A 19,131-nucleotide genomic window follows, 5' to 3' on the forward strand; every position below is an offset into this window, starting at 1 on the left:
TTTGTAAGTATCTGTGAAGGTGGGCTGGCAGAAAAAGACATGATGTACATTTATTTGAAGATAGCAGGAGCAATGGGGGAAGGAAAATATGAAACTGTATGTGTTGTGCAGCTATATAAAGAGTTATGAGGCACATGCCTCTGTACTAGGCTTTATGAAATAGAGATGGTTTAACATATTGTCATTTTCTTAGTATTAATTTATGATGTTTATATTATGACCAGTATGAAGTACACAAAAAGTTCAAATAAATACTACAAAGTGATAGCCAGCACTTGATTACTGTTGAAATTCCCAGGATTTTTTTACCCTCTAATTTACACCAGTACTTTTCTGTGAAAAACCAAAGTTAAAAGCCTTTCATAATCATCCTATGCCCTTGATGAAAGCCAAGACTGCAGGTGCAAAGAGGACAGCATTTGACAGCAATCATATGCCATACAGCACTAGGATTAGGATTATGCTTGTGGTAGGAATTGATATATATTAAACAAAATCTGGCTTTTTTTGTGTGTGTTCCAGTGATCAGTTGTATCAAGGGGTTTTCCATTTTTTAATTATCATCTGAAAGTTGATTCTTAAACCAGCTTCAGTTCCGGAAACTGACGACAGCTAGACTTGCACAAAGTAGGGTTGCCTCTTCATAATTTTTTTTTTATATTTAAGGGTTTAAAAACAAAAATTACACTTTATAGATAGATGTCTCTAACCTGTGACCTCTGTCTCACAGACAAAGAAGTGCTCTAATGAGAATAACTGCCCAAAATTAATGTTCAAAATAGGACTGCCACTGCGATTATATAGTCTGACTAACCAACCTTTGTTTTCCTCTTCATATGGATATTCATTCATCCATTTGTTTCCAGAGTCACATTGATCCTGCAAGAAAAGCACACACACAAAAAACAAATAATTAGAACCAATAAGGGGTTAATATCCAAAATATATAAACAGCTCATACAACTCAACATCAAAAAATAACCCAATTAAAAAATGGGCAGAAGATCTGAATAGACATTTTTCCTAAGAGGACATGCAGATGGCCAACAAACACATGAAAAGATGCTCAACATCGCTAATCATCAGAGAAATGCAAATCAAAACCACAATGAAATATCACCTCACACCTGTCAGAATGACTATCATCAAAAAGAACACAAATAACAAATGTTGGCAAGGATGTGGAGAAAAGGGAACCCTCGTACACTGTTGGTGGGAATGTCAACTGGTGCAGCCACCGTGGAAAACAGCATGGAGTTTCCCCAAAAAACTAAAAATAGAACTACCATATGACCCAGTAATTCCACTCCTGGATATATATCTGAAAAATAAAGAAAAACACTAATTCAAAAAGATACATGAACCCCAATGTTCATAGCAGCATTATTTACAATTGCTAAGATATGGAAGCAACCTAAGTGTCCAACAGATGAATGGATAAAGAAGATGTGGTATACATATACAATGGAATACTACTCAGCCATAAAGAATGGAATTTTGTCATTTGTAACAACATGGATGGACTTGGAGGCTATTATGCTAAGTGAAATAAATCAGACAGAGAAAGACTGTATGATATCACTTACATGTGGAATCTAAATAATACAACAACCTAGTGAAGATAACAAAAAAGCAGCAGACTCGCAGATAAAGAGAACAAACTAGTGGTTACCAGTGGGGAGAGGGAAGTGGGGAGAGGCAACGTAGGAGTAGGGGAGTAAGAGGTACAAACTATTATGTATAAAATAAGCTACAAGGATATGTTGTAGAACGCAGGGAGTATAGCCAGTATGTTATAACTATAAATGGATTGTAACCTTTAAAAATTGTGAATCACTACATTGTACACCTGTAACTTATCTAATATTGTACATCAACTATACTTCAATTTTTAAAAATGAGAAAAAAGTTCCACATGTTGGTAACATTCTTCCACTGGAGGAAAGAAAAAGAAAACCTTCATTCTGCAATTTTTGAAGCTCTTGATTAGTGGAGTGACACAATAACAATAATAGCTGGTGAACAGTTTTGGTCTTTGCTTCCTCTTTAGCAGTCATGTAAAGGGCAGAATGGAGAAATGAAGAAACAGAGGCAGAAACTCCAGCTATGACACTATGACAGATCCTGGGCACAAGATATGAAAATCTGTATAAAGATAAGGGAGGGAGGGGAGAAAAAGAAAGGCATGCAACCGGGAGAGAAGGCTGGGGAGAAAACGGCAGAAACTGCTTTAGAAGTAAATTTAATATAAGAAAGAGAAGTCACAAATGTTCCGGCTGGAGCAGTTGGCTCTATTATTCTTAGCAACTAAGAGATTGTTAAAGGAATGCTGTTTTCCCTCTTTACAGTTGATACAAATGTGCAGAACAACTAACATGAATACTCTTGGGTGGTTCCATGTCAGCCAATACCCAAGTAACTTTTTAAAAACTGATCTAAGATATGTCACTCCTTAAAAATTAAACAAATACCAAGTAAATATTTATGTGATTTCTAAAAGCTTCCAAACCCCCAACACCATTTGGATCTCACCAAATAGAATTAGATATTGCTGGATTGGAGAGTTCTGATTACAATACACCATTTGCCCCATTTGGATAGATCTTAAAAGTCCTCCTATTTAGTCTCTCTCAGTATTATGTAACTTGCTTCAGAATTTCCATTTCATGAGGCGAATTTTCTTTGGCATTCAGTTAAGCCAGCTTATTAGGCACAGTTGACTTTTTTTTTTTTTTTTTTTCATTTGGAATTACACTCAAGAGGGGACACGCCTTGGAGTCCTTAGCAGCGCCCATTCTGTGCCAATGTCTACACAGGCAGTATCCAGCCAAGTCTCCTTTGTACGTGTTTCCATACATTTGAACAGAAAAAAGAGTTCACTCACTCATAAAGCCTTAAATGAAATGTACCAGAATGTACGTGTTCCATGGGCTTGGCCTGTAAGATGAAGTGGTCTTTTCATTTTATTCCAGTTTTAACCCAATCGATTGATCAGTCAGTCAATGACTCTCCCTCCCTCCATCCCTCCCTCCTTCCATCTCTATGTCTATATTGATATAGATATGCCTCTTATGACTCAAAACACAACCCCTAATATATAGTACAGCTTTCACCACTACTAGAAATGCCACTAAGAAGCAATGGAACATAAATGCAGTATTTTAATATGACAGTGGCGAAATATTCTCTTGAAGTTCAGAGGATAATTCCTCTATTTTACGTTATGAAACCATAATAGGGTACCCCTTGAAAGAACTAAAAAGTCATCTAAAACACCATGTTGTTATCAAAATACGTCTTGTCCTTTCTATTCTTCAAAATATATCTCAATCCATCAGTTCCCACTTCTCAGCAGAATGTACCAGGTACTTCAAAACTGGTTTCAATCTTACATTCTGGTTCTATAATTTTTTTTCACACTTTAATAAACCATGAGAATTTTTACATGACATTCAACTTATGAATGCTTCTCCCTAAATACATAATACTCCATTGTAGGGATACAGTATTATTTACTCCCTCATTTTTGTCTACTAGTTTATGATTTTTTACTATTACTGATAACACACATCCTTCTACGTAAATCTTGGACACAAGGACCTCTGCTAGCCTGGAGGATGCCTTTGGACAACTAGAAAGGATGCCCTCTCTGGGGAGACACAGACAGACTCTAATCAGGAGGTGGGGCCTGGCCAGGGAAGCCTAGTGTAGATTTCCACCACTCACCCCTCAGCCAAGCATCCACATCCTACACCACTGTACTTAGCTGCCCTATCTGCACCTTTAATTATTGCCTTAGAATATAGTTATATAAGTATAATTACTGGATCATAATAATATGAACTTTTTTCACTCTTTCAAAATATATTACCCAAATTGCTTGTTATACAGACTACATCAATTTATATTCCCACAAGAAGCTGTACCTGCTAACCTAGTTCTACTACCATCTATTGCCCAATATACAGCCCATTGCCCAGCAAACTTTAGGAGATAAAATAAAGGTTTGTCAAATGAATAAGAGAAGCTAATGATAAGAAACAAAAGGAAAATAAACTCCCCTTTATATCAATTGTGTGGATATTTCTTAACCAAGTAACTAGGGCCTTAATTATATAATTTGTATTTTTTTGATGCAATTAAGCTACAGACCACAATAAACATTAAATTTTGTGAACTATACATAACACAACATCACACATTTTTACAGCATTTGAGGATTTACCAAGTATCCTAATGATAATATTTATTCTGAAAGCACTTCTGTGAGTTGAGCACATGAACATTTTAAGATCCACTTGACAATGACGATCAGAGGTTAATTTCCTATGCAAGGTAACAAGTCAGATAATGGTGGGGTCCTTTTAAAACCCTTGAGTTAGTCCCAACTGTTAGTGGACGGCTCTTTGTAGTATATCTCTGTAACTACCTTTAATTTAAATGTACACCTCAGTATGTTTGAAACCTGGAGACAGCTTGGTACAATGCTAACTTCTGTTTTCCATTCAATTGAAGCTGTTCAAAGAGCACTCAAGGTCATCTTTTGCTCTGTAGCACCCACCCCACAGAAGACGAAGATACAGTTTAGGATTGAGAAGACCTGTCCCTAGTTTCACCTCTGTCATCCACTGGCAGTGTGACCTTAAAAACCTCAATCAACCTCTCTGAGGCCCAACTTCCTTCTCCACAGAAGCAAGGATAATACCTGTTTTACCTACCCCATATACCCTAACTGAAGTAATGTCTATACAACAGTCTGCACTAACATATACGTAAGCACACGTAAGAATCATCGCTCTTTAATCAATGGACAGATATTAAACAGGAAAACAACAGAATTTCCCCAAATTAAGACCACAAGATAGAATAGATGAAGCTCCAATTTTATTCATGCTAAGGGACCTTTGGGTTGTTCCCCAAATCCCCATCAAAACCAAACCATGATATAAAAGAGGAAACTGGCACATTTCCAATAACAGTTAGTATCTCATCAATTTCCTAATTAAAAGATTACTTAACTCTGCCAAATAGGTTTGTGAAATTATCCAGTAAATCTTCCCTAAGTACCGAAGTTTTAAAGGGCACTGTCCTCATCAAAAAACTTATCACACGTGTTCTGGTCCTCACTTTCCTGGCTCCAAAAATGATTCTCAATTGTCAGGTGAAGAAAAGCAAAGGGTTAGTTAGTCACTTATTCCAATATGAAAAACATGAGAAATAACAAAAGGCATAAAATGTTGTATTTTAGAAAGAATTTTAGATTTACTTTTAAACAAAAATACTGCTACCTGGAACCACTGGTAAATACTGGTTTTTCTTTTAGTGGAGAGTCTGGAGAAATTCTACTTACACCTGTTACTCTCTTCAGTAGCTATAAGCAATAGAGAATGATTGTCCGAATTCTTCACTTTCTAACTCTTGTTTTCTTCCCTAAAATTTCCACTTGGTCAGCCAGCTTCCATAAGAATTCAAAGAGAGTATCCTGGATAACAGAAATGACCTTGGCCAGAATGAAAGTGGATGCTACCCTCCTTAATGAATAAGGAGTTACTTCGGAATAACTACCTCAGAGTACAGGCATTACATTACCCTCTAGTAACAGGCTGCTGGCTCTTCATCACATCTTAAATGATCTATTATGTTCTCAATCTTTAAAGGCTAGTGTTTAACACATTCAAAATACTTCAGGACCCATGAGTACACTTGTTGCTGGTTCCTCTGATAATCCCTTTATGTATCTTTAAGCAGAGACACAGAAACACATTTTAAAAGTGTTTACAGACATCTGACTAGTCAGGGCATACCACTCTGCCCACAGGTAATTTAGTTTGCTCTGTTTCAAATAACTGAATCCTGATGCCGGTAGAGCAATCCCATTTGGAATTCCATCTTCTGGATTCAACTTTACAAATCACTACTTCATTCGTTGTGATCTTGTGTTTTCAAGTGCTGATTTTTAAAAAAAGCCAAGTAATAAAGGTGTAATATACCTATTCAATTCAGTTACCACAACTTTTAAAAGCTGATTAGGGAACTCACAGGCAGGCCTGTGCATTTCAGTCTGAGATATTATATAACAGGATCCATGTTGGCCTTACTCTGTATCAAGGTTTCTGATATATAAGTTGCCTTTTTTTGTTGAAAGTTATTTCTGTTTCATCTGTCGTGGTGAGTTATCTTGGGAACTAAAAATGTTTGAAGGTTAATCTAAATATTTCAGGAGATAAATGCAAATCTAAGCGCTACATTTTCATAACTATTTTGACTTAAAATGAAAAGAGACACTAAAGACACAAAGCAGTAAGCTTGTTGCTAGGTGACAGGTGACACCTACAGTATCTCTTCTGAACCTGTACAGCATGAGACATCTTACTGCTGAGAAAAGACACGGATTTCCATGGCACACACATCATTCTCTGTAGAGAAGCAAACTAATGTTCAGGTATTTTTAAATGCAGGCCACAGGTAGCCAGGAAATTACATCTATATGAATATGTGATTTTAGATATGCCTCTCACAATAAATAGAAAAGGATAGCTCTTTATTTTCCATTTTGAGTATATATGGCTCTATAATCTAAATAACATCTACATATGAAATACATAAAATTTTCATGACTCGTGAATAAAGATTAAAGAGTGATAATTCTTCTTTGTATCCCACTTCAGAATTTTCACACTTTTAATAGAAATCACTTCAACTAGGGTAGGCAGAATCCATAGAGAAAGCATTATCCTGAAAAAAAGGAACCCAATTTGTATTAAATTTATTAATACAAGAACATCATAGCAAAGATCTGATGAATGCAAAAGAAAAGCACAAAAAGCCTCAATGTAGATTATTTCCTGGACATATTTTATAATTACACACCTACTTTGTAGCATTACTTCCTTTCCTTGAGACAAAAACCCAGGCACCAAGTTCCACCCCCCTCCTTTACTCGGCAGGCAATCCAAATGATGATATGGAAACGCCAAGGACGCTTTTATGCCCAGAATTGGGACCTCACATGAATGAATGGTATGTTCCACTCCCATAAGAAAGGTGGTACTGATGGTCACGAAAAAGATACAGGCATGAACGCCAGACAGAATGAACACCAGCTTTAACATGTGGGGTCATATAACTTGGGGCAGGTTGCTTCACCTTATGTACTCCCTTTCCCGAATTTATTAAACTGGTAACATAAAACCCTGTGCGGTGCACTGAAAAGGAGAATGTAGACAATGTATCTACCACACTACCTGGCACATACTAGTTACTCAGCAAATGTCAGTCCCGCCCCTACTCCCTACATTTATAATCAAGTGTCCAATCTCCTACTTCCACTTAAACTTTCCCGAGAACTAGGAACCAGCAATGACCTACTCTGGCCCAAGTTACACTTCCTCCATACCACCTTCAACCATGAGAGTGTGTCTCTTACAGGAAGATCCTGGGAATACAAAGACAACAGGATCTCCACTCTAGGGTGTCACAGTACAGTGTCTATAATGCGCCCATTAAGAGAGTTCAATGATGCAACAGCTAACAGAAATAGGAGAAAGGGAATTCAAGGTCATTAATAACTCATATCCCATAATAATCCCCTTGGAATTCTGTAAGTTACATACAAATCATTTGAAAATTCTCCATTTACAAAATTGTTCTTCCCTATCTCCAGCTCTATGTTTCTCTGAAATTATGTTTCCATCCAGGAATTCTTCACTATTAAGAAAAACAGACAATACAGAAAGAGCAAACTTGAAGAACTAAGGTCCCACATGGAGTAAGGTGTGCTTTGCACAATCACTTAAGAACAGAGTTCTCTGAATAAACCACCTATTCTCTGAGGGAGGAGGCAGAGCCAAAGCACACTGACGTGGAAATTACTCTCTCAATCTGTTTGCGGCTTCCGTTACACCCCATCATTCTGCGCAGACAGAGAACAAATAAACCCTTAAAAGAAAGCAACCATAGCAAATGAATTAAGCCTTTCTTTTACACATATTGTGCTCAATAGAATGGTTTGAAAAGTAATGTATGCTATGCTCGTCTTGCAGTGTAATTGCCATTTTACTGGGACTGCGTAGTCAAAAATCTGATTTGTATTGCAAAGGACTGACAAGATGATTCAATCTTGTCTTCGTATGTCTAATTTATGTGATTCAGATTGCAACACAAATATGAGCATGTGCAATTTGTACTTGCATGGAAAGCTACTGTATATAACACTACGTTCTGCCAAAAGTAACTTGGCCACACACTAGTCTGCATTGCCACGTGGGGGACCCTAACATCCTTCCCCTAACCCTCTCTGTCAGGATGTGTCTTAAACCATCATGCCAAAGATGTTAAAAAAAACTTTGGAGTTTTTAAGAGGCTGGTAGGATAAGAGGAGTAACAGGGTACCCAGATACTTATTTATCTCCAGTTCACTTCCCAGCACTTTCTATAAATATAATGTGGTTGTGTGATTTACACATAGAAAAGCAAACTTCAAGTTTTGAAAACAAATGAAAATAAAACCATGGTAAACACACATTTGGTACCACTTATAAACGCATAATTCACACAGCCTAAGAACTTCTTCACTACTTTACTTCAATGGGTATTATCTGAACATAGCTGGGTGTATATATTATTGGGTAATTAAAATTTTATACACTAAAGAGCTATGACATAGTCAAGAAAAATAAATGCCTCGGGCTTCCCTGGTGGCACAGTGGTTGAGAACCCGTCCGCCAATGCAGGGGACGTGGGTTCGAGCCCTGGTCCGGGAAGATCCCACATGCCGCGGAGCAACCAAGCCCCTGCGCCACAACTACCGAGCCTGTGCTCTAGAGCCCGCGAGCCACAACTACTGAGCCCACAAGCCACAACTACTGAAGCCTGCGCACCCAGAGCCTGTGCTCCACAACAAGAGAAGCCACTGCAATGAGAAGCCCGCGCACCGCAAGAAAGAGTGGTCCCCACTCGCCGCAACCAGAGAAAGCCCACACGCAGCAACAAAGACCCAACGCAGCCAAAAATAAATAAATAAATTTATTACAAATATAAATAAATAAGTGCCTCATTCAGTATACATATTTGGCTTTCCTATTAATTATTGCTTTCTATGTTTAGCTTGCCAATGTTAAGCAAGATAAATCCCACTCAAATGCATAGTAAACTGTTTGCGTAGGGAGTAAATTTATTTTCTAGTCCATCATAACAATAGTCGATTAAAATATGTTGCTCTTATCCAGTTTTGAATTAATTCATGTGAAATAAAACAAATATTTATTAAATCGTGGGGAAAACATTCCATCAAACTGTAAACCCTGAGTAGAAAAACAAATGGCACACAATTACAGTTGACATTTAAATGAAATTTGCAATCTCGAAATATTTAACAAGAATTAGAAAACATTAGACGAGGTATTTTTAGGATACTTTTATGTTCAATCTCTTCACGTATCTGGATGCAAAGAAGTTTTAACACAGGCAGATTTTAAAATAGAATTTGAAAGATGGATCAATGAAGTAAATAGATTCGTTTCAGTGACATTTTGACATAATGATACAGAAACAAGAGGGTTTATTTGATATTTTTAATGAAAATCTTGCCTTACTGAACGATAGTTTTGACCAGCTGAACTCATTAATCTAGTGTGCATATTCAGACATCATAATCATTGCCCCATGTAGTTCATAATCTGGTCCATAACAGATAGCTGGCTGTCATAGCAAGCACATAATCAATAAGTATTTCTCAATGATAAGCAAATTAGTAGACTGTACAATGTATTCCATAACCGTATGCTTCTCTCATAATTAATTAATACCAAAATATCAAAATACTATTTTGCTGAGAATGACAAATGATATATTAGGTTGATTCTTGTTCAGAAGGATCAAGAAAACCATTTGAAAAACTGAAAAATACTGAAACTGGACCTCAACTCAAGTACAATCCAAGCAGTTAATTGATGAAGGTCCACTGACATTTATTACATGGTACATATATTCTGTTATTAATTCATCTGTGAATCACCTATATGCCAGAAATTGAGGGCATTACAAATTATATGCCACAATGCCTAATTTAAAGAAGCTCACAGACAACAAAGGCGAGACAAATATAAATAAGTAAAATAATTATAACAATAATAGATACCATCTATTGAATGTTTACCATACGTTTAACATGAACTAGGTGTTATTATATATATTAGTTAATAAATGCATGTACAAGGCATAGCTATTCTAATGACCTAGAATGAATACCCACATTTTAAAATGAAAGTAACTGTAATTAAAGTCCATATCCTCTAACTTATATCAAGTTGAAGAACTAATAACATCATAGGAGGTCTGGTGAAAAGAATAAAGTACAGCAGGAAGTTGAGGGAACCCACAGCAAGGTGAAACAAAGCTGAGTCTTGAAAAGTGAGGAAGAAAAGACATTTCAGGGAAAGGGGATGTACTAGGAATGAGTACATTTAAACCTGAGTCTGAGAACACTCACACATATATGTACAGACACATAAAATTTACACACACATATATGACCGAGCGTCCTAAGAATCGGCATACCTACACCAGCCAGCCCATGTCACCCAACGAGGGGCTCTAATATAGAAGTCTGTAATGTGGAGAGAAGGTCCATTTCAAATAAATAATCAAAACAATCCTGAAAGCATAACTTCTAGTGTCTTAGGTGCCCATCTGTCTTACAGTATAAAGGGATTTATATTATATATGCTAAACCAAGAACATTAAAATATGATTTAAAGAAGCTAATTCTATGGAAAAAAATGACTTTAAAAGTGCTTTCTCATGAACTGTGCTATGTTCCATGATGGAAGGTATTTCTGACATTTCTGACCCTCATGGATCAAATATTTCAAAATATTTATTAATCAAATACAAAGCAATGAAAATATGCCCATAGATAGTATGTATACTATCTTCAACATGCTTCAACCTTCAGGTTCATAAAATGCTTTATGACATACAGGCCTATCCTAGCTCTCCTTTTTAAAGGTATTTTATTTCATTGAGGGGCTTTAAAGTTCCCTCACCACATCTGGGTTCTCATTCTGTACTCCTCTCCAGCATACGCATCTTCTCTCCTACCTTAAAAATATCCCCAATATGCATGGGCAAGTATTTTTACACTTTAATTTAAATATAGTATCAAAAAACAACTGATTTTAAAAGGACAGTCTTTTAAATTCTTTAACTTTATTCCCAAAAGGATGGCTAAATACACCCCCTATATCATGTATTTTAAGATTAACAAAAGGCTGGAGGTGGCATGCTGTTATTTGGGAAACTACTGTGCTTGCTAAAAAAACATTGGTAAAACCAGGTGTTGAGGTCTGACACATACTTCACCTCCGCAGAAAGCCATGGTCTGGAGAATGAAAATAATTGCATTTCAGTTCATGAGAACCAAGTATTGATAGATGACAACTTGCTAGTAATCAAGAAGAGGGCTATGAAGTATGCACGTGAGTCTGCTGTTCAACTTGAATTTGAAAAGAGCATTCAACCAGCATCTAAGTGAACACAAGTGTCACACAAGAGCAAGCCACATACTATTTGCTTTATGGATGCCAGCCTTTGTCCAAAATATATTCATTTCTTTCATCATACAGGTTGCTGGTTGCTAATTTACATAATGAACATTTATTTAAATTTTGCTCACAAGCGTCAAACTTCAACATGCTTCCACCTTCAGGTTCATAAAATACTTTATGACATATAGGCCTACCCTAGCTATCCTTTTTAAAGGTGTTTTATTTGGTTGAGGGGCTTTAAAGTTCCCTCACCACATCTGGGTTCTCATTCTGTACTCTTCTCCAGCATATGCATCTTCTCTCCTACCTTCAAAATATTCAGATAATCTCTGTCTCAATGCTAACAGTCAGCCAGCTCTACTACTACATGTAACTTCAGGTAACTACAGAACAATTTCTATCCTTCCTCAGACATGTGATCACAACTCATTAACTCTACAGTGATCCACCTCCCCGGACCGTGAAATGGTCTCTTTGATGACAGATGTATATTTAGCATTATAGATAACCTGCACCTTAAAAGAAAATTCCCCTCCCCCATTTCAATGAGGTCTCTGATTCTTTTCTCCAGTCTCTCTATTACCATTGGATGCCTTTTAAATAGTCTACCTCCCTACAGAGGGGTATCTTCCAAAACTCTCCTTAATTTTACAATGGGCTTTCATCTCTTAGGAAGTTCACCCACCAGAGATTTGATTATTACCTCTCAAATGAGCATCTCTAAGCCTAAACTCTTGCTAAAATCTTGCTCTACTTTTTTTTCCACATAGATATTATAGAATGGTGTCCAGTGTATGCATGAGTCACTCCAAAGCTAGCTATCACCCATGGACCAATCAGTTATCAAGAGGCGGCTACACGAGCTACTCTCGATTACAGAAGGGCAAGCAACTTGAAGCACATCTAGTGCTCCAACTCTCTTGAACAACCCTTTCTACCCAGCATCAGTTTTTAATGCAAGCAAACTGTACGATGCATTTTGTTTGGAGTTTCTATGGTTCTTAGCAATATGCTGAATTCCTGTAGCTGACCACTAAACATTATTTGGTGAGATTCGTGTCACATTAGATAGAGTAAACAATACTACGGTATACGGCAATACTACCATTATCTACTGTGTGCTAGTGATTAGCTAACCGATCTGGGCCTCGGCTCCCTTATCTATGAAATTAAGGAGCTGAAACGCCTTCAAGTTTCCTTTCACTTATAAAGTTGTGGAATCTACAAATCCTCTATTTTAAAAATGCACAAAAAATGAGAAAGAAAAGAATCATACAAAGTCACCAGAAATAATTTATGGAATGCAATTTATTGAGTTCATACTGTAAAAGAAGGTATTTATATTAGAACACAGGAATTATTTGGAGAGTCCAATTCTCTGAAATTCTTTTAAAGTGGAATAAACAGCTGCTGTTGAAAAAAAAAATGCACAAGTCTACAAGGCATATGCTATGAGCTGGAATACATTAATATTGGTCAACAGAGTTCTATCTCTGAATTGATGAACTCAGTGAAATTTATCAAAACTTCTCCTTCCCACTGGCTCCTAACCTGGCAGAATATCATGGATGACTAACAGGTCAATGGTAACTTAGCACACCACATCTCTTTACTATGTGGCACTCTGAAGAGAAATGCTTAGGAGGTAAAGAGGGGACCATGAAGTGAAATATTTTCACTATTTCCAAAGCTGAGCTTGTGGACACACCAGTAGCTGAACGATCCTCTGGAGGTGGCCTCGAACAATTCCAACGGTGAGGAGGGAGAATTCCTTTCCTAAGCACAGTTCCGTGAAGCACTGCATTACAGTAGTGTTCATCTGTGACCATAAGTAATTTCTTCCCCTAGGGTTTTACCATGGCCACTTGGAATGCTCAGAAACATATCTGCGACATTGTTTTGCATAAATTAAAGGAATATATTATTTCCAACAGTATCTCAGCAGCAAAAATGTACTCTATATACCAGGTATGCGCCAGGCAGCGTCGCAGGTACTTCATACACATTATCTTAGGTAGTCCTCACCACGAAGGAGGGATATTAACCTCCACTTTACCAGTGAAGAAAGCTTCATGGCTACTGAACTGCACAGTGGGGATTTGAACACTCTTCTGTCTGATTCCAAAGTCCATACTCTTTTCCTCACACCACAGTGCCCCTCACTAGAAGCTCCTGAGGTGCGAGCTTGATGAAAGCGCTATGCCAGGACAAATTTATCCAGGTACAGATGTGGCCAGCTTTCAGGCTCTGCAACACTCACTTTGTGGATCTGGGCAGCCATTGAAGAGACTGCTGTTCCCATTCTCAATTATGATCAGGAGCCACTGATGGCCCCAGTGTTGCTATTGCTACACTTGGGCAGCATTTCTCCATGCACGTTCTGTGGACGGAACGGGGTCTATATTAAACCAAGGACATCAGAGCTCCTTTTGCCAATGCATTTTGTTTTTAATGTAGCTTTTCTCAGAGATATTATGCAAGAACACTCCCCCATAAAACCAGAAGTCCCAGGAGCCTCAGAAGTTACTGGAAAGTTAACCCTCCCATTTTTACAAGACCATGAACAGTAACTGCGGAGTTCTTCAGAGCTGGATGACATTTAACGTCCTAGAGACCTGAATTCAAAACTCAGCTTTTCTATTTCCAAGTTAAATGGCCATGGCCCGATCACAATCTCTCTAGAATTCAGGTTTTCAACATCCACAAGAATGGCTAAAATAATGCCTACCTTGCAGCATGTCTGTTACGTCCAGAGAATCTAAGAAGTGCAATTTGCAGAAGGCACTCGATAAAAAGAGTAGTTATTATTAAATTATTACTTTTCATAATTATAAGTACTACTTTGGTTTTGAAACGCAGAACTAAGCAACACTACTAAGCCACAGAATCTGCTGGAGCCAGAAGGAGATCAGAAAAAAAGCCACATGAACCTCTCTGGGTATCCTGTATTATTAAATGATACTAATTTAAGAAAAAAGAGTTACTAAAGACAACCAGATTTCCAGAAAACATGCATGAATGAGTATCCCATACTCTTCTTCTACAGGGAACAAGGCAACAGGAGATGGGTTTACAATTTTTCATAGTCATATGACCCAAATAAACTAAAACCCACAGAAGTAAAGATCGTTCCGAAAATCCATCATCCAGAATTCCTGTTTATGGAGATTATTTGGCTCCATCTTCTAAAACTTAACAACTTAATATTATACCTATTCCAGACGTAGACGTTGATTTCCAATAACTTCTACAGCCTCTCTTTTACTGCCTCTCTAATGTCATCCATCTTATCCCTGTAATTACTCGGAAATCCACACCTTGATCTCTTTCCTATGAACTTTAATCACTCATTCACAGATCAACAACTGCTTCTCCTCCTTCCTCCTCTTTCCAGCTAAATCCCTCGTCAAGTTAAAAATAAAGGAGGACTCCAGGTTCCAGCAAGCACCGATTTCAGAATTTTGTTTATAATTACCACGAAAACATTCACCGGGACAGCATAAAATCTCTACCCACAGTACTGAAGAAACTAAAAGTCACGGACTCCTAGTGGTTACTCCAGTAGCCACCAGTTGTAGCTGCTGAGCACCTGAAACGTGACTGGTCCAAATCAAGCTGCTCTGCAAGTGTGACATACACACCAGATTTTGAAGACCTTTTACCAAAAAGCATAATTTAAAAGACTTCATTTATCATTTTATATTGATTATGTATTGAAATGGCAATACTTTGGATATACTGGGTTAACTAAAATATATTATTAAAATTAATTTCACCTATTTCTTTTTACGTTCTAGCATGGCAATCAGGAACTCTACAATTACTGAAGCAGCTCGCATTATATTTCTATTAAGCAGCACCGGTCAAGGTCCTACATTTCAATGCCTTGTACAACACACTGGGAATTTTCTTGGCCTCTAACTGTATTTTATAGAGACCTTAATGACTTGTCTTCCACTGAATTCCCCAAAGATATGTTTTTGTGTTTAATCTAGCATTTAATGTATCTGGATGTGAATACATCCCAACATGTACTGTTAATTGAGCACGGTCTTCAGCTCCTTGGAAAGCTATAATTGTGAAGAATGTATTTGATGCTTGCTGGTACCCGATTTTTATCTCACCAGATTATCAATCTTCAGATCTTTGAAAACTCTGCAAAGTGATCTCAAAAGTGTTGTGTGTATCTTCCAAAAGCACAGTCATTCACGCACAGCCATGCCTGAATTCAAGTATCGAGGGCTTTCCCTAATCCTCATAGCCTATTAAAACTAAAAGACTCCCAGAGGACCAGAAATACAACCCAACATCCACTTTATGTCCTGAAGCATAGCTGTATTTAAATTGATAAAATAAAATGTAACGTATTCTGCATCACACATCCACTCTGCTGCTGATGGGAAATACAATGGACAATATATACATCATTAAACTGAACACAGCCAAGTATATTATGTTACAGCATCATTTGGAAACTCAGGCCAAACAATCCTCCGCAATTTCTAAATGTCAAAACTACTGACAATAACATTTTCATCCATTCTGTGTCTCAATGTTGCTCTTTATGTTTCTCCTTAGGCATTCTTCTGAGTAAACAAATTTGGTTAACAGAGTTTCTCGTTTTCATAATGTGTAAAAGTGGTGAAAGACTTCACTGTACATTTAAGAAATTTTTCCAGCGCTTTTATTGACAAGTAGCAGTACCTAAAAAACAATCACAATATTATAACTCATACCAACCCTCATTTTTTTCATGGAGTTACGTGTGAAGTCATGTTTTCAATCGTATGATTTCTACCAAATATCCCTGGTGGGTCAGTTCCCGCCAGATGCTAACTTTATGAGTAAGTGCGGTACCAGGCAACGTGAGCAGGGCTAGACTCAGAAGACACTGGTTCACTGGCAATAAAACCTTTGACTTGAGAGAGAGGATCTACTTGGCAAAGAGCACATGCATTTATTTCTTCTAATTCTGCAGAAGGTCTTTAAGAGTTGACCATTCTCCACACGGTGGTATAAACACAGAGAGGCCCTCCTGTGAAAAAACTCCCGGAACCCACAACCCTTGGGGGATCTTAGGGGTGGAGGTGCCAGGCCACACATGAAGTTACCGAAGGCTAACTCAGTGCTTCCCAACCCTTTTCAGGGCATCCTCAACTGTTTAAGGAAATCAGTATCTCAACACACCTGGAACCAACCCCCAGCACATCAGCTGGGCAGCTCTGGGCTCATTTACTGAGGGAGCTACAAATCTCCATGCTCCCAGGAGCCAAGAGGCTGAAACAGTGGAGCCACCCAAAAGAAGGCTGGAAGCGGGACAGAGAAGGGATGTCCTCTCTGCAGAGGGCCGCTGGTCCCCAACTGGTGACAGTGGTTCCCGCGTAGCTATATTCAAATGAAATGAAGCCTCTATACCCATTTACGAGATCTCCTAATTTATAAACACAGTACTGCTATACTGACAAAAAACAAACAAAACACCATCCACACATCAATCAGTTCATGATATGTACTGCACTGGCCTGACCTTCAGATTCAAAACATCTAGGAGGCCAAGGAAACTACAAACTATGGACACCCTTGATTTGTCTGGGCCTTTGCATCGGTGTGCCAGGAAGAACATAAATTCACATAATAAACATGGTATTTCTAACGGAAGCATCAATTTCACTTTCAGATTTTTTTTGGAGAAACTGTATTAGAAACAAACTGAGTATATTATGAGCACAGTTCAAAAATCACGATTTAATGTAAAATAAGAGAGTCAGAATAAATTCACTGCTTGCAGCAGGCTACTTTCAACCACACACCTGGAATGATTTTCCCTTTCTGAGGAAAAGTTTGAAAAGTAAACTACTGGGCAACCCTCAGAGGGGACACGAACCCCTTAAACGAGCTCTGAACAAAATAAGATTTTTCAAGGATTCTTCCACAGTTTGGAGTTTGTATCAGCTCTGGGCCACTTAGATTGCTAATTCAAATATAATTCATATTGTCAAAATGTTCTAGAAGGCTCCTGGAACACTGCCTTTCAGCAGCTCAGGTTTGCCAGCCCAGTGGAGAGGGGGCACCCCACAAATACAACAGATTTACCCATTCTACATTCATCAACAGTTTTCTTCGTGTGTTCTGCATTTGTTTAGTGTAATGAATAAAACATTAAAATGGTTATTTGGAATATAAAACATTTTATAAAACAAATGAAAAATACAAAACAAATAAAAAATATTTGTAGTTCTTGCAAAGGGTAAAGTTACGCTGGGCTGTAGTTTAGAGTACCTAAGGCTGTTATTTACCGAATAAAACTCATTATCATTACTCAAATATTGAACAAGAATAGTTTGTATTCAAAGATAAAGTTGCCACAGGGGACTACTGATATAGAAAATAGGCTGCAGCGATAGGGGATGCATATTAAAATTTATATACTGAAAAGGAAAAATGTATTTAACAGGTATATTTAATATTCCAAGAGCATCAACTAGAATTGTTAAAGCCATATTTGCTGACATTTCAATTATAACCTTCTATGTTCAGTGCCTTCAGTTCAATCCAAAAATTGTCTGCAGTCCCCAAACTAATGTACTTTACAAGGTCTCTGTTGGCAAATGATTTTTTTTGTTAGCGTGCAACACATTGAAACTTTCAAGAAAAAGACCAAAGGCAAATTTGAATATTTTTCCTCACAGGACCACCAAATTTTGAAATGAATATATTAATAGTAGGGATTTAAAACAATATTTTTCCAAGTGAAGCACACAGGTTAAGAGTCTGCCATGCTTAGTTTAATAATAAATGGCAGAGTCAGGAATCAAACCAAGGAATCAAACCAAGGATTTCCACTCCAGAGTCTGTGCTCTCAGGTAGTATAGTTTATTACCTGTTTATTATCATAAGTGGATAGAAATATTTTATACACAATAATTTATATATAGTATTAGTATAGTACATATAATATACATATAGTATTATATACCTATAATTTTTAAAAACACTAAAAAATGTTTATTCTTATAATCTACTCTGGTTATCATATACAGACCCATATCTAACTTATTGTTACTGTGACCCTCCAATGCAATTACAATTGGTATATGTAGTTCTTTGTGCAATTTCTGAAGTCGCCAACAGATTTATTTTCAGTGGGCATAGAGGCTTTCTAGGTTTACTGAAGTTATTTAAGCTCTGTAGGACCCTGTTTTCTCAAATATAAAACAGGAATAACAGCTGTGCCTATGCCACAGAACGGCTACGGGAGTTCAATGAAATAACGCAGGTACAGAGATTAGCACAGTGCCCAGCACAGGAAGCACTCAGGAAATATTAGATACTATCATTGTTGTGGTTAATAATTTTATCCACCCTCGTGTCCTTGCAACTTACACAGGGTTTGGCTCATGAGAGGTGCTCAGCAAACAATAATTAAATAAATCAATGAATACTTATTTCAACATCCCCCCTATCTACATGCAAACACATCCTTCCTCTCCACAGGCACTGCCATTTCTCAAATATGATTTTGCTTCTTCCACCTAAAACACTATTCCCCATCTTCATTTTCATCTGGCTAACTCCTATTTTTCAT

At 37.4% G+C, this 19,131-nt stretch overlaps 1 protein-coding gene across 4 annotated transcripts in view; it reads right to left on the reverse strand.

Moving 5' to 3' along the window:
- The window catches only part of KLF12 (KLF transcription factor 12), a 461,389-nt gene that overhangs the window by 319,633 nt on the left and 122,625 nt on the right, over positions 1–19,131 (reverse strand). For all 4 annotated transcript variants that reach the window (XM_082365992.1, XM_082365991.1, XM_082365989.1 and 1 more), the window contains one exon: positions 819–879. In XM_082365992.1, the coding sequence (XP_082222118.1) occupies positions 819–848 (30 nt within the window). In that variant the 5' untranslated portion in view covers positions 849–879. The remainder of the gene's footprint in view (positions 1–818; positions 880–19,131) is intronic.

This window comes from Balaenoptera borealis, assembly GCF_965194805.1.
Source record: "Balaenoptera borealis genome assembly, chromosome: 18".
In the NCBI taxonomy this organism is placed as follows: domain Eukaryota; kingdom Metazoa; phylum Chordata; class Mammalia; order Artiodactyla; family Balaenopteridae; genus Balaenoptera; species Balaenoptera borealis.